Below are 16,333 nucleotides of genomic sequence, written 5' to 3'. Positions count from 1 at the left end.
ATGATGTAGACATCCCCCATATAAACAAAATTTAAACCTTTTTCACATTAAAAAGACAAAAAAGAAAAAAGAAGAGGTTTTCTACTTAAAGAACTTTTTTAAAAATTGCAAACAACTTTGTCAACTTGGTTGTCAATGCAGTAGCTGTCACAAAGTTGATCAATTCTAGTAACATATTATGACTCCAAATAGTAGTATTAAATAATATCTGATTCTAAAACCTTCAATAGAGAATAGCAGCCTGCTTTCTAGAACATAGTTGGGTAAAAATGTGTATAAATATAGGTCTTAAATATTGTTTATCTCGAAGGTTAGCGTGGTGGGACTTCGGGATATCCTCAAGAAATTTTTAAAAAACCTTACAACAAAGCTTGAATTCCCATATTTTATTTTTCCGTAGTTTATGCAAGAAAATTCCTTTTTAAAAAAAAATAATTTATGTCATTTTCCAAATATTGTACATGTCTTTTTCAAGCGAATCAGTGGCGATCACTTCCCTTTCAGATGAGATCATCTGTGATTTATTCCCCAGCTTGGCAATTATCCTCGTAGATGAAACCTGTAAAATATGAAAAGTTATACGGGAAAGAATTAATATTTGCATCAAACTAAACAACTAATAGTATATGCGTTTTATTTATGCGAAGGTGTTAGCAATGGAATTGAAGAAATAAAGAAAGAATTAGAGGAGTTTGTAATCTTAAACATTTTGAAATTTATGCGTCTATATTATCATATCATCGTAAAATGAAAAGCTTAAAAGTTTTTCTTCTTCTCTTTTTGCTAATAAAAGCTTTTAAAAGTTAGTTGACTACATATAGAGCATTCTCTCTCTCTCTTTTTTTTGGGAATAGAGTGTCATATAACATCGAACCGAAATAAATCATAAGAGTTACCGTACAAGTTAAGGTGAAAATATATTGTTAGTAAACCATGTTCAAAACCAGAAAAATCAAAGAAGCAATAAAGCATAATGCAATAAACAGAAACAAAAAAATAATTTTGAGCCCACAAGTTGCTTGTGTATCCTTAAAGAATTTAATCCCCTCACGGTTGCTCAAGGTTTTGAATTAATTTCTCTCAGGATAGAAAGGAATAACTACTCTATGTAGTGGCACTACAAATCACAGAACATCAACGAACTCAATTGGCGGAGCAAATCACACTTGATGCTTACTTTTTCCCATGAAGAAAATAATGAAACAATGCAGAAGAGAGAGGAGAGTGTTTGCAGATTTCGGTGTCTGAAAAATGAGGATCTCTGTATTTATAACCAACGAAGTTGAGTTCCAACATGTGCAAAAATGACTTTCATTTAACAAGGTGTCTATTCGGTAGAAATTATTTAAATTACTATTAAATTCGAAGCCGAAGCTAAGTGACGACAACGACGCGATGCTTGCTCTTCTCAACTCTTGAAGAGTTAGAAGAGCTTCTATATATAAGCACAAGAATTTTTCTCTTCCTATCCGACGAAGGATAAAGTTTCTTTGTAAAGGAATTAATTCAAAATTTTATTTTTCCCCTCCGTTTTTCATTCTCACCCTTTACTCAAAAAACCCAACAATTACATCATTATACGATAGTTAATAGAAGGATCTCTTTATTTCTTCGTTGCGGCATGCATCTCACATCCTTTTCTTAAAAAGACATTATATCATGGTGGAAGAGTTTAAAACCATTTCATTATTCACACAATACATTGGAAGGAATAGTTTCACACAAATCATGAAGACAAACCGAGATAGATAATGTCCCATTTTGTTGCTGAATACATTTATAAGCAAATCATACATGTTTGGTGCAAATACTAGCGACTCCTGAATATATATTGTGCAAACACAATAAACTATTAACTTATTTTATATTTGACAATTTTTTTAAGGAAATAATCCAGTAACATCATTTCTATACAAGATATTGTTAAAGAATGTTGTACATCGACATCCGACCAAAACGGAGATTAGTCCGTTTTCATGGAAGATTTATCTCTCTTTTCTTTTATTTATTTAATTAATGTTACACCAAAAATAAGTAGAATCATGGTCAACGGGTGAACTCGCGTTGACCAAAAGAGAACCAAATGGGGCATGAGAAAAGTATAAAAGCTTCCTTTTTAATATAATAAAGATAAAGACATATTTTTAACACACTAAAAGGATTTTGCGGAAGTCAGAACAAATGTATATCGAAGTCAAACAAGGAAATTTGGTGCTTTTGAATGGGCTAGGGCTACACAATTAGGAAATGTGTTAGGAGAACGGGGTGATGAAAAGGAAATAGAGTAGGAAAAACGTGCAAAAAATCATGGAAATGGAAATTAAAAATGCTTTTTTGATCTATTTATATATCACCAGTGGCAGATTAACCCTAGTGTCGAAAATTCATTATTAGAATTATCCTGCTGAAGCCATAAGATAAAAGAATAAAGAATAGTATTCAGTAATGCAAGAGTATCTTTTCAATGCAAAGTAATCATAAATTTTAACCATATAAATCTTTTCAATGGAAATTAGTAATTATTAAAATCTTTTAAAAAACTCAAGAAATATGTTATATTCCATTCTCTATGCCCACCAGAATGTATTACAAAGCAGAAATCATTGGATGAAACAAGAAGATTAAGAACTCCAACTTAATTAAAGGTTGCAACTTGGTGCATGTTCAATTCCTTGTCCAAAACTTCAATAACCTTGTTTGCTATTGCACTTGCATACACTGTACAACCTTCACAAATCTGTATACATTGTACAAAATTAGGGAGCGAGTTCTGCAGGTTCAAATCAAGTACTCCATACATACATATATGGAGTACTTTAATTTGAACTCACTGACTCTACATAACGTATAGAAGGAAGAAGAATTAAGTACCTTAGAGTTGAAGAGGTAGCTATAGTGATCACCAATTAATCCTCCAGAAACATGATGGAGATCCAACTGAAACTCATCAAAGGCTTTTGAAACAAAGAGAAGGCAATTCATTCTCTTCTGCTGTTGGACAAGTTTAACAGTTACCTCATCATCCATAATTCTAACATCAACTTCAGTGTTCTTTGATTTCTTTTGAAGCCATGAACTCCTTATGTTCACATTATTTTCAGCAGCTTCGGCCATTACTGTTTTGAAACCACATGAACCATCTTCTGTTCTTTGCCTTTTGACCCTCTCTTTCTTTTCTACTTCATTCTTTAGCTCATTTACTTTTGTTTTCAGCATATTGATGTAGCCAATAGCATCCGCAATAATTGTTGCTCTATCATTCTTGTATTCACAAAAATTATGTCAATTTAACAAAACAAATTAAACCCTATCAAGTACACTAATTGATTCCTAAACAAGTTAATTAACCTTTTTCTTTAGTCCAAAATTTTGTTATAACAACAATTTATGCTCTATATGTCATTCTTGAAATTCCCAACATCATGTAGACTTACACAACAAAAAATATGAGAACAACATAGAATAAAAGAATGCGAAATTCACACTACGCCCAGAAAGAAACGAAATGTACCAACAAAAAATAAATGAGGACAACCTGCTATACAAAACATTTCGCATTCAAGCAAAATACATCCTACCCTAATGCAAGCATTAAATAGTTGGTAAATAAGATAACAAATTAGGATTTGTTGCTAAATGACTCATTGGTATTTGCCTACAGATCTGTGTCCGTAAAGTAAATATTTTTTCATGAAAAGAAGGATATGAACAGAAAACAGAAAATTAAGGACAAATTTAGGTAGCAGAAAATGTAGTGTGAATAACAATATATACATACCTTTGAGGGATTTGGGATCAAAGCCCTCAATGCTTGGAACTTGTCACTGAAATGAACTCTCCTTTGTTTCTCACTGGTATGATGCTTAATATCCTTACCTTCCCTCTTTCTAGCTGCAGATTTGATATCAAAACTCCCAGCATCATGGTACAAAGCACCAGTTACCTCTTCCTCAGCAACTCCATGACTAAACAAAGAGCCAGTCCCTGAGCTTCCTAAGCCATAGGAGCCATGTGGAGAAAGCCGAAACAACTCTTTGAACAAACTAGGTTGTGTGGTACAAATATTCACAGGCATATTGATCAGTTGTGGGTCATAAAAAAGATTAGTTGAAGTTGAGGCTAATTCTGTTGTTGGAAAACCCACCCAATGACCTAGTGATGTGTTTGCTATGGAATTTGGTGGGTTATTAGAAATCAATGTTGAAGTGGGGAAATTACTAATTTGGTGCTGCTCATGGCCTTGTTGATGGTAAGGATTGAAACCCATTTCTTCCCAATTTGATTGACCATAAGATAACACTGTGTTATTATTATGCTCATGCTCAAATTCCTGAATCAAGCTATTTTCAGTTTGGACAATATTGGTATTTAGAGTAGAATGAAAATTTACCATTTCAAGATTCAGCTGCTGCTGCTGCTGCTGCTGCATGGAAAAGTTAGTAGCACAAGTTGTTAAATGATCATTTTGAAGCAAACCCTTTTCTTCTATCCCTTCATCTTGCTGAGAAGTAGGATCAAAAGATAAACTACTTTCTGCATACATTGCTCAATCACTAAAAACTACAGCAGTACTTTTGGTTCTTGAAAAATCAACACTTGTTTTGGGGAAGAAAAGTTCAAAAAAGAAGAAGGAAATACGTCAAAGTAGTGATAGGCCTTATAAGGAAACCACTATACTACTCTATTTAATGGCCTTTTTCAGTTAGGGACAGCTGGGCTTAGTTTGTTACTGAGATTCCAAATATTAGAGAGGGGCCCACTGATGATATTTCTCCCTACTGCAGTTTCTACTTCTACACCTTCATTTGCAACTAACCATTAAAATTCCAAAAGAAAATAGTAGTAACCATTTATTTTCTGTGTGCAGTACATATTTTTTATCTTCTCTTTAAGTGGTCCTGGTTACGTTGATAATTACATACAAAAAAAAATAAAAAATTGTTGGTGAACAGATAAATATTTTGTTGAGTATTCTCTCTGATTCTAAGTATTATTCTCATATTTGATACATGTCCATCATATCGAGGGGCGAAGCCACCTTTTGCTAAGAGTCGTAAAAAAATTACGAAAAATTATACTGTGTATATAAATAAAATATTAATTTTAGATGTATATAACATATATTGAACACTCATAGTCGGAATTTTTTTTACTTCTTTTAAGTCTAAACACCTTTAAAGAAATTTCTCATGTCGCCACTTATCATATAAAAATAGTGAAATGTTTAATTTCGTGGTGCAAAGAAAAGTTACTATGCTTATTATGATGTTGAAAATTATTGCACTAATGAGGTAGTTTTACTTGTTTAGGTTATATTATAAAGTCATTTTAATCTTCATATTAAGAAGTTGGGTTTGTCTCTAACCACATATACTCCCAAGTCCCAAATATGTATATTTTTATATAGTATAAAAAAAATTCTATTACATTAATTGGACACGTGGAAGAGGAAAATGGAGATATTGAACAATCACCCATTATGTGAATATATAAAAAATGTAGAACTTGGCAAGCCGTTTGTTTTATTGGTTAGAAGTAGATTTCCATATAAGCTAATAACACATAAAAATATTAGGATCAACTTTTTTGGCTTATCTAAATTAAATATTTAGTTTATGTTTGGAGTTTGACCAGTTCAATTTGAAACATGGTTCAAGCCTTGTCTTTTAGTGTCAAATGGAAAACCCTAATAATAACTGGTAAAAGCTAATACTCCACTATATATGTAGACAAGTAAATAAGAACTGCATATGGATTTTTTTCAGAACTGTAAACTGCATATATAATATAGACAAACAGACCTTCTGCAGCTTTTGTAATAGTAGAAGTTTTGCAGGGAAGCTGCATACCGTCTTGTACCCTTGTCTCTCTCAAATGGGGTAAAGGTCTTGATTACACTTTGACTTCACTTTTTTTGTTTTCTGAACCACATCTTCCATTATCAATATGATAAACATAGAGCATTATTATTTGATGGTGGAGCTACGTTTATTTTATTTTTATTTAAGAGTGTTGAGTGTGGGGACATGTCATTGTTGTGTTCTTGCTCCTTATTAATTTCATCAAAATTTGAAGGAACAAAGTTTAACTTTTATACATTGAATGTATAAAAGAACTTTTTATGTACAAAAAGTAGGAACGTTAAAATATATGTTAAATACAAGCAGAAATTGCATGTGCAAAGATAGCAGAATGATATTGTACGTGTAGGAGTTTGAATTTTTGTATTACAGTGTACACTATGTAAAGAAATCCTAAGAGATAATTATGTTGCCAAAGCATATATATGCCTTATTAGAAAATAAGAAGTGTTCAAACTTAGAGTTAGACAGTAATTAATCCTGATTAGTTCATTCCATGGATTCAGCAAAGTTATTCCTCCTAAAGAACACTAACACTATCATCCACTGGCCGATTAGGGCACCAATTTGTGTACCCTGGATCGCTATGGTTGATGTCTCTAAGCCCCTCTAGAAATCTGCAATTGACACACCCAAGAAATATGAGGCCACAGTCAGAAATCAGTGGTGATAAAATTCAAGATAGAACATGCAGCAAAGAAGAAAATATGAAGAAAGAAGAATTAAGAGATAAAACAAGGTATACCATTTCTTTGTACAACTTTAGTATCATCAGGATCAAACTACAAGTGGTCCAGCAATTGAGGAAAATAAGACCTTTTTGCAAAAGTGGACAAAAAGAAGCATTCTCACACTTTTTAAATGCCTATTAAAAAATTTCATACTTATTAAATAAAGAAGAACTAGGGTGCATATACTCCAAGTTCCAACTGCTATTCTGCATGTACTTCAGCAAACATGCCCCAATTTAGAAACTGAAAGCTCTTAAATCTTCACTTGACTCATTCTTTGAATTGTCTTTGTCATTCTTCATTATACCATGGCCCCACTTATGTAAATTCTTGAAACTGGAAGAAGACATTGAGACATCCATAATTTTTGTCGCTCAATTATTGTTCATCTATATATACCAAGTAGTAGGGTAGCCCGATAAGGTATCCCGCATTCACGCAGGGTCCGGAGAAGGGCCGCACCCCGGGGGTGTGATGTAAACAGTCTACTCTAATGCAAGCATTAGTTGCTGCTTCCATGGTTTGAACCTGTGACCTATAACTTTACCATTGCTCCAAAGCTCTCCTTCTATACCAAGTAGTAGCAACTTTATATATTCATTTTACTTTATTTTCCTCTTAAATCTTAATAAAATCAGCCCACAAGTAGTGGTGTTTCTAGTTAAGAAAAGAAACAGTAGGTTCTTTAAATCAGACAGGAAAGAAGAAGGTTTACCATATGAAAGAGCTGATCTAATTAATAGCTGTTAGTTGGTGCAATTGCTGCATACTGTATGTCCACAACCTCAATGAGCTTCTTGGCTATTGCACTTGCATACACTGTAGATCCTTCACAAATCTGCATGTTAAGACAAAAACAATAAGGAGATATTGAGTATAAGGGGCAGCTCGGTGCACTAAGCTCCCGCAATGCGCGGGAGTCCAGGAAAGACACCGGACCACAAGGATCTATTGTACGTAGCCTTACCCTGCATTTCTGCAAGAGGTTGTTTCCACGACAATATAAAATCAGAAATTCAAAGTGTGGATAAGTTGAGATATCAAATCAAACCACATATGTAAATTAAAAACAACCTTGGAGTTGAACAAAAAGCTGTAGTAATCACCAATAAGCCCCCCAGCAACATGGTGAAGATCCAATTGAAGATCATCAAGAACCTTAGATGCAAAAAGAAGGCAATTGATTCTCTTTTGCTGAACAAGTTTGATAGTAACTTCATGGTCTACAACGCGAACATCAACTTCAGTATTCTTGGACCTCCTCTGCAGCCATGAACTCCTTAATGAATTTCCATTGTAAGATTGGTCCACTTCATCCATTTGCTTTGCATTACTACCATCCATTGAATTACCACCTTCTTCTGTCTTTTGCCTCTTAATCCTGTCTCTGTTACATCTCTTCTTCTCCACCATAAGTTCTAAATCATGCACTTCCCTTTTTAGCTCATTGATGTACTCAATAGCATCCTTCACAATTGATGCTCTATCATTCTTGTTTCCACAATTTCAAACAAAATAAAAGTAGGGGTATCAATAGGCCATCATATTAAATATAAAGATGTGCAATTTTAAAGCAGAAAATTAAGAGTGAGCTTATACCTTGCTTGGATTTGGTACCATACTCCTCAAAGCTTTGTACTTGTCATTCAAATGAACCCTCCTCTGTCTCTCAGTAGCAAAATGTTTTGTATCTTTACCAATATCCCTATTTTTAGCAATACCATTCATATCAGCAGAGAACTCAAAGATCCCATTGTCAAAAGGCCTTTCTTCTCCATCTTGATACAAAGCACCACTCAACTGATCTCTCTCCTCCAACCCATTAAAGAAAGAACTAGTACTTCTTAAGTTTCTCAAGCCATAGCCATGTGGCAAAGAGTGGAATAATTCTCTTAGTAAAGGGGGTTGTGGGGGTAGATTTAATGGAAGTAAAGAAGGATCATAGATTGCACTTGGATTTGATGCACCATCTGCTGTTGCTGGAATATTAATGTCACCTAGTAAGCCTAGTGAAGTTAATAAATTTGAAGCTTGATTTGTGTTAGTATTTGTGAAGGAAATTGATGATCGAGGCAAAGGAAACATGTTGAGAAGATCAGGAGTCGGGAGATATGGCTGCTGATCATGACCATTTTGTATGTCATGAGCAGCATGTTGAAAGTTATTATTATCTTCTTGATTTTGGTATGGTGGAAAACTCATTTCTCCCCAATTTGATTGATCACAAGATAACCCTTGATTATTGTGTTCATGTACCAATTCTTGCATGTTGTTGTTGTTGTTATGAGTATTATTGTAACACTGTTCCATCTCAAGATTCAGTTGCTGCTGAAGTTGCATTTCTAAGGCTGCTGCAGCCACAACTGCAGCATCTTGTTGATATGTGTTTTCTTCTATGGCAAAAACATCTTCATGTTGCACACTGGCAGCAGGATCAAAACAATCACTTTCTACATACATTTTTTCTTTTTTGGATTCACCTCAATTATGATTTTCTTGGTTATCTGTTGTACTTTTCCTGCAGACCTGTTAAAAAAAAAGTGAACAGAACTAAGAACATAAAAAGCAGTAAATAAAGATACCATTTTCAAGAAAACTTCAGAGCTCTGAAGAAAAAAGGAAGCAACATTACCCAAACTTTTGGTACAATTAGGACCAGTTTGTACTAAAAGTTTGAGTCTTTTGAATCAAGAAAGTAGCTCAACTTCATCAGATAAAACAAGGGAAGCTGTTGAACAGTTCCATAATATTAACAACAAAAGATAAAACAAAAAGGAAAAGAAGAAGTTTGAGAAAAGACTACTGAAAAGGGTAAGAGAGAGGGATATGCTGTTGTGGGATTGGCAAATAAAAGGTTGGTTGGTTGGTTTTGGGTTAAAAACTGAATATACATATATAAAGCAGTAGTACTACTTCAGTTTAATTTCCTCATAGCAAAGGGAAGTTTGGAGAAATTTTATTGTGTGCCTAGCACAATAAAATTTGTGAGGCTCCTTTTTTGTCACACAATATTAATGTGTGACTCCTTTTTGTCTTATAAATTTGTGAACCCCAATCTTATATTTGTAAGTCCACAAAAATTTGGATCCACAAAACTGTGAGACAAAAAAAGTATCTCATACAACTAGTGTTAATTGGACGAGACACAAAATAAAATTTTACGACAGAAACTCAAGGTCAGTGGGGACCACTCATAATCTCCTTAAAGTATTTGAGTACTTTGCTTTGTTGCAGCTGCACCTTTGATTTTCCCCTGTCCAACATATATACCACATCATCCCCATTCCCCACCTTTCTTTTTCTGTTTTTTCCCCTAACAATTGCTATTCCATCAAGTAGAGAGGCTTTTATTTTATTTTCTTTTATCTAATTTTTATGCGAAATAAAAAATTATTTATACAATTAAGTCAGTTATGAAGTAATTACATGTAAATTTCTATACTAGTAATTAACTTGAGAAAAATGGTAACGTAATTCTCATAACAAGCTAAATTATATTAATAAGGTAAAATTATTACATTGTCACTTGTTTAACTTAAACTCTTTTCTTTTTTTTTACCATTCTTTTAAGAGATGTCTCTTTTTCCTTCACGTAGTTAACAAGGAGCTAGTAAGAAAACTTAAATCGAATTTTGTCCATGGAAGAAAAGAAATTAGTCTATTGTCTCACACATTTTATCTCAAACTTATAGGACATATGAATCAAACTAGCATTGTAAACAGTTCTTCTTTAGTTTCTTGTGTCTTCCTTTTTGGCCAATTATTTTGCATATAAATTGATAAATTATACATGTAATAAAATAAGGTACGAGTTTATCAAATATCATCAACACCATTTCTTTTACTTCATCACTATCACGATATTATAATAGAAAAAAGGTTTGGTCAATAGGCCTAAATCGCTGATACTTATTTTATGCAAATTGGCAATTAGGAGAATAGGAGTAATTATTTAATTGTCAAAAGAATGAGAAAATTTTACATATGCGCACATATTCTGTACTTGTTTTAGATGCCAGAGCATAAAATTACTGCCCATAGGCCATATGATCAAACTTCACTACAAAATTCATAAGGCTAGAAATAAATAAAAAATAAAAAAGATTTAGAACATTATACATTCACGCAAATAGTGATATTTTCTGCAGATATTGTTAGTTGGGAGTAACATTTTGTTTAGCATTGTAATGACAGTGGGGTCCAGGGGCCCACTGTTCAGTAATTTCCTCCATGCGAATTGGAAAGTCCAACTAATTAAACCAACAACTCAGACTTTCAACTGATAGTGAATCAGTGATATTTATGCAGACAGGCACTTTTTTCCAGAATATATATTTAGGCAGTAATGCGTGTGTATATATATATATATATATATATATATATATATATATATATATATATATATATATGTGGAGAAGAATATTTAAGTTGTTTTTTTAGAACTTAATGTTTATAGTAATACTGTTTGCAACAAATTTGTGACATACAAAAAATAATTAAATTGCATTCACAACAAATATGAAGAACAAGAGATATTATTAATAAATTGTGAGTACAATTCTACTTATTCCCTTGATTCCTTTCTTTGGATTGTTTTTTGTGATTCGAGGTTTTAAGCACCGTATTTTGTCGAAAGTAGAATGATGCAGACTCCTAATGATTTATGTGGATTTTCTTAAAATATTTGATTGTGAAGAAGTTCGTTTGATCTTGAGGAAGAAGACGTCTCTTGATCATTTCGGACTTGAATATGACATAATTTGATGTTTTAATCTCTTTGTGAGTATCCCAAGAGTTTATGGAATTTTCGAGATGAAGCAAGAGATAACAATATATATATGTAAGACATATATCTTGGTAGGTTTGATCAGTTTAGCGTAAATTAAACACTATACTAAATCTACCCTCATAATTTGTAAAAGCAATGTGCATAACGCCCACAAATTAACTTAAAATTCAAAAATTGTTCGCCCAATTAAGTTATGTACATAATACTGTAAATTTACGGTTATAATATTTGCCCTCCATAATTGCAATTAAAATGTTTAATTTGGTTAGTAATATTTGCCCCGGGCCGGGCCTTAAGAGCAAGTTTATCGCCGTTCAAAGTGAGATCATGGAAAGTTGATGTATGAATTTGTAGGCCTAACTTGCTGCTGATTTTCGTCATTGGCTTATCCAAATTAGAGTACAAGAGAATACATGCAGTTGCCAATTTTTTCTTGAAATTTGGTCATTAAATTTAAGATGATTATTAATAAGTACAACGGAACCGATATATTGATATTACCCGCAATTTAATCTCGGATAAAGAAGAAGAGTTGTGATCAACTGCGATTTAATTAACTAAAAACCATTTAAGATGAACAATGTGGATCCATATAATGACCCGGCCCCGACTAGCTCGAGAATGGTCATAAAAATGCATGTATAGGCGCCGTTTTTCTTTTTATTAATGCTGTGTTTATACTTTACTGAGCCAATGATCTATTCGAAATAATCTCTCGGGTAAGGTCTGCGTACACATTATACTCTCGAGACCTTATTATGTAGGATTATACCGCATATGTTGTTGTTGTTGTTGTATGAAAAAAAATCATTTAAAATTAAAAAAAAAAATAGAATAACAATTTCATATTGTTAACCATACTTGTAACAGCAATAGCTTCACATTAGGGAACAGCTTGGGGAGCCAAATCAACTGTTTCTAATCAATCATTGGATATAGATATGCTGAAAGGTCGATCACACATTCCTTGTGACTGCCAAGTTGGATGATGCAGTTACTCACAGACTAGTGCATAGAAAGAAATTCACCATCCAACAAAATAATTATATCAAACAAATCAAATTATTTTCTTACCATAATATACCTCAGTAATCTTTACCAATTTATAGTACGAAAATGGAAATTTATCTTATAGTTTGGCTATTAACTATTCAATTATTATAATGAAATATTACAACTAAAACCGGCATTTTGATTTTCAAATTTAAATTCGTGGGAACATACAAAGCTCGACTGGATATTGATCATACTAGGGTTGCAAGGCATGAGAATGAGAGGATCCTTTATCGGAAAAAAAAATAGAGAGCTCTTCTTTTATTTTTCTTGATATTCTTAGCTCTTCTTAGCCCTTCCATTGTTAAGCTACGTTCTAGATGTTCAATTAGTGCATCAAATAGTATTGTTGTGACAACGAAAATTCATTGTTACAAAAGATCATCATTTCTGACCCTTTTTCTTATGACATTCAGAACATTCTTGAAAAAATATTCCAATAATAAAAGGATTCTACAATTATACTTCAAAGCAAATCTGTTTTTTTTTTCAGGTTTTATAATATGAAACATTAGCTAGGTGGATATCCAAATTCCAATATACCAAATTCGGCTATGGACCAATCCCACTCCCCTCTCTCTCTCCCTTTTTCGGATGTTTGCGTTAAATGTAGAGGTTAGGAAATGCAGAACATATTTCACAACAATTTTGTTACAGTACATAATCATTAATTATCTATTGATGGTTGATGGCCTACCCACACTAGTTAAGTAGTTGAACTATAAAATCCTATAGCCATGAATTTGGCCGAGTGTGTCTAACCTCGAGGGTACTGAAGAGGGGGGTTATATATACAGGGTAAATTAATGATTAGTTTGTTGAACTGTATGACAATCTCATCTAAAAGCTCACAGTATTAGAGAAAATAGTACGACAATCTCATCTAAAAGTGTAAAGTATATTTAGAGAGAACACACTTATATTTATGGTACTTAATTATGTCTTCCGCATAGTTAGCATTCTCATTCCATAATTAATCCTGATCATCTCATTGCTTTTGTAAGATAATCTCATAGGCAAAATGGATTAAAATGACTTTAACTCGAAACACAACTAATAACTCAGAAAGAATTAGACAATGCAAGAAATCTATCAAAGAAGAAGAAAATATAATGGTAGTCTTTTCCTACTTGATTAGAAGTAACTAGTCCTCTCAACTTAGAAGTAGATTTTAATACTTTATATCTACGAGTAATTAAAGCCCCATACGAGTAACTCTCATGTCTTGTCCGTATGAGTTTTCTCTAATTAATTCTGTTGTTTCAAGCTAAATGATGCTTCCCTATACGTAACAGTGCACTACCACCTTGAACTCCTAGCTCCCAGGTATCAAACTCTGGGAAACAAGCTAACTGAATGCTTCCCTTGTACGTCAATTGCCTTTGTTTCACAAGAATTCTTTGTGTGCAGGCAATGTGTAGAAATCTTTGTTTGGCTCTTAGCCACAGCAACCAAATTAACCTCCACAGTTTGCGCTGATAAACATATCATCACCTTCTCTAAGTTTATTCACACACTTGCAAAAGGCAAGATCTTTTTTCTTTTTTTTGTTTCCAATCCAGTTTACGTACACCTCCACTAGTCCACCAGATACCTGTTATTTTCCAACATCATAAATACTCGGTAATGTTACCTCTACTGAAACTTGAACTTTTGTTCCCAGTTCTTCGACTTCTCAGCCATGTAAAATATAGTACCTTTTAACTGACAATTTTGGATTTCAAACCATAATGCTTAGAAAGGTAAGTAGCAGTTGACTGGATCAGCTGCTCAACTAATTCACCTTCAAAATCTAAAGGCAAGCTGCATATCACATACTATTTCTTTTGCTTATATATGTAATGTTTGGTGTGCAAAAGTGCATCCCAACAATGATCAGACAAATGATGTCTTAAAGTTTCTTGTAACGAGTTGTGCACGATCCATGTGTAATATACTTCACTATACTAAAATGTTTGGTGCAAAATGTACAAAGAAATTGTTCTAAACCTTATCAGGAGAAAAGGCAGAGCTTCTAAATAATTCATGCCATTTAAGTCGAGAAGTGATATCTGAGGTCAACTTGACAAATTTCATTTACAGATTAGGCTGCCAATTTCATTGCACCATTCAAACTATGAGGGGCTCATTTCCGTTTGAGAAGGCCTCTGTACCAATTGAATGAAGTTTCAGTTGCTCAACTGTCGCATATATGTCTTTACTTCTTGGATGCGCTTTGTCACCCTTCCTAAATTCAGAAACCACGCCATCAAGTTCAATGGAGCTACATCCCGGAACTTTCTTTATTTTCCGTTTCTTCATTGCCCTTCTTACTTTTAAAGCGTCTCTCCATTTACTGACTGAAGCATATGTGTTTGACATCAGTATGTATGTACCGTCTTTTTCAGACTCTATATTGACAAGTTTTTCAGTCACATGCTCAGCGAGTTCAACTCTTCCTTGGATCCTGCATGCTGCTAATACTGATCCCCAAATAGAAGCATCCGGTTCAATTGGCATGTTTTCCACGAACTCTACTGCTTCATCTACCAACCCTGCACGACTCAACAGATCAACCATACAGCCATAATGCTCTATTTGAGGTGTTAATTTGTGCACTCTCCACATATCTGCAAAAAGCTTATGGCCCTCTTCCACCAATCCTCCGTGACTACAAGCTGTGAGAACACCCACGAAAGTGACCCCATTTGGTTGTATGCCAATTGCGAGCATCTTATAGAAGAAATTAAGTGCTATCCGCGCCTTACCATGTGTGGCCAACCCAACTATCACAGATGTGTATGAATAAACATCTTTAGTATTCATACTTCCGAAAACTCTAAGGGCGTCGTCCATGCTTCCACTCTTTGCATACATATCTACAAGCGCGTTGCCAACATACCCTGCTACTTGAATCTGATTTCGGTCTATATATGTGTGCACCCATTTCCCAACTTCTAGTGCCCCTAAATTGCTGCAGGAATTCAGAACACCAACTAAAGTGTTCTCATCAGGCTTTACTCCTTGATCCTGCATTTCATTAAATGCACTCAAGGCCTGTTTAAACTCCCTTCTCTGAGCCAATCCAGATATTAATGTATTCCAAGAGATCACATTTCTCGTTGGCATCTCTCGGAAAACATTAAGAGCAATATCGGTTTCACCACATTTTATGTACATATCCACCAATGCATTCCCAAGAAACACATCAAAATTTAACTTATGACCCTGCACATATTTGTGTAACTTCTGGCCCAATCTCAAATCCCCTAATTTAGCACAACTAGATATCACAACGACCATCATCCTTTCGTCAGCCCTTAATCCATGTTCAATCATTTCAAAGAACAACTCAACTCCTTCCTTCAAATGCCCGTTGTCCACATACCCCTGAATCAAAGTAGTCCAAGATACCAAATCTCTCTCAGGACTTCTATCGAACACCTTCCTAACACTCCCAACACACCCACAAACACCATACAGACGAATCAAATTGTTCATCACATACAAATCCAACGCAAACCCAGTTTTTATCGCATGGGAATGAACCGATCTGCCATGTCTGAGCTCACGTAACTGTACACATGCGTTAAGAACAAGAGGGTACGTATATTTATCCAAAACTAAGCCTTTACGCATCATTTCAACATGCATTAGTAATGCAAGTAAAGCATATTCTTTGCACTTAGAACTTAAAAGACATCTCATTAAGGAGTTACAAAGAGTGATATCTGGGTCATGTATTTGACAGAAAAGAGAGCGGACATAGCTAAATTCCTTAGAGGGTATTGGGGAAGAAGATAAAGAGATGATTTTGGTGTGCTGTACGGAACTAATTTTAGTGTTTGAAGATTGGATCTTTTTTATTTCTTTGGTTGACTTGCAAGTCTGGAGTTTGTGAAACACAGAAGGATCTTGAG

General features: G+C 34.0%; 3 protein-coding genes across 4 annotated transcripts; all 3 read right to left on the bottom strand.

Annotated features, from left to right (window-relative positions):
- Positions 1-436: 436 nt before the first annotated feature.
- Positions 437-4,586, bottom strand: LOC104236004 (transcription factor bHLH91-like). Its single transcript, XM_070150542.1, has 3 exons — positions 3,779-4,586; positions 2,872-3,261; positions 437-559 (listed from the first exon to the last, which is right to left on the bottom strand). Exons 1-3 carry the CDS (start codon positions 4,541-4,543, stop codon positions 437-439), a joined length of 1,278 nt encoding a protein of 425 aa, XP_070006643.1. The 5' UTR covers positions 4,544-4,586.
- A 1,584-nt stretch (positions 4,587-6,170) lies between these two features.
- Positions 6,171-9,483, bottom strand: LOC104236003 (transcription factor bHLH91-like). 2 transcript variants are annotated; one of them, XM_009789847.2, is made up of 5 exons: positions 9,225-9,482; positions 8,192-9,118; positions 7,667-8,083; positions 7,308-7,430; positions 6,171-6,478 (listed from the first exon to the last, which is right to left on the bottom strand). In XM_009789847.2, the coding sequence occupies exons 2-4, from the start codon at positions 9,050-9,052 to the stop codon at positions 7,329-7,331; spliced, it is 1,380 nt and encodes a 459-aa protein (XP_009788149.1). In that variant the 5' UTR covers positions 9,053-9,118; positions 9,225-9,482; the 3' UTR covers positions 6,171-6,478; positions 7,308-7,328. The 2 variants fall into 2 exon arrangements, with proteins under 2 accessions (XP_009788149.1, XP_070021841.1); XM_070165740.1 differs by lacking the exon at positions 6,171-6,478 and adding an exon at positions 6,514-7,160 and having other exon boundaries at positions 9,225-9,483.
- Positions 9,484-14,543: 5,060 nt separating this feature from the next.
- On the bottom strand, positions 14,544-16,067 carry LOC104236009 (pentatricopeptide repeat-containing protein At1g08070, chloroplastic-like). Its single transcript, XM_009789852.2, has one exon. It carries the CDS (start codon positions 16,065-16,067, stop codon positions 14,544-14,546), a length of 1,524 nt encoding a protein of 507 aa, XP_009788154.2.
- Between the last annotated feature and the right edge of the window lie 266 nt (positions 16,068-16,333).

This window comes from Nicotiana sylvestris, chromosome 1 (assembly GCF_000393655.2).
Source record: "Nicotiana sylvestris chromosome 1, ASM39365v2, whole genome shotgun sequence".
NCBI lineage: Eukaryota > Viridiplantae > Streptophyta > Magnoliopsida > Solanales > Solanaceae > Nicotiana > Nicotiana sylvestris.
This window is presented reverse-complemented; position numbering and strand designations above follow the sequence as displayed.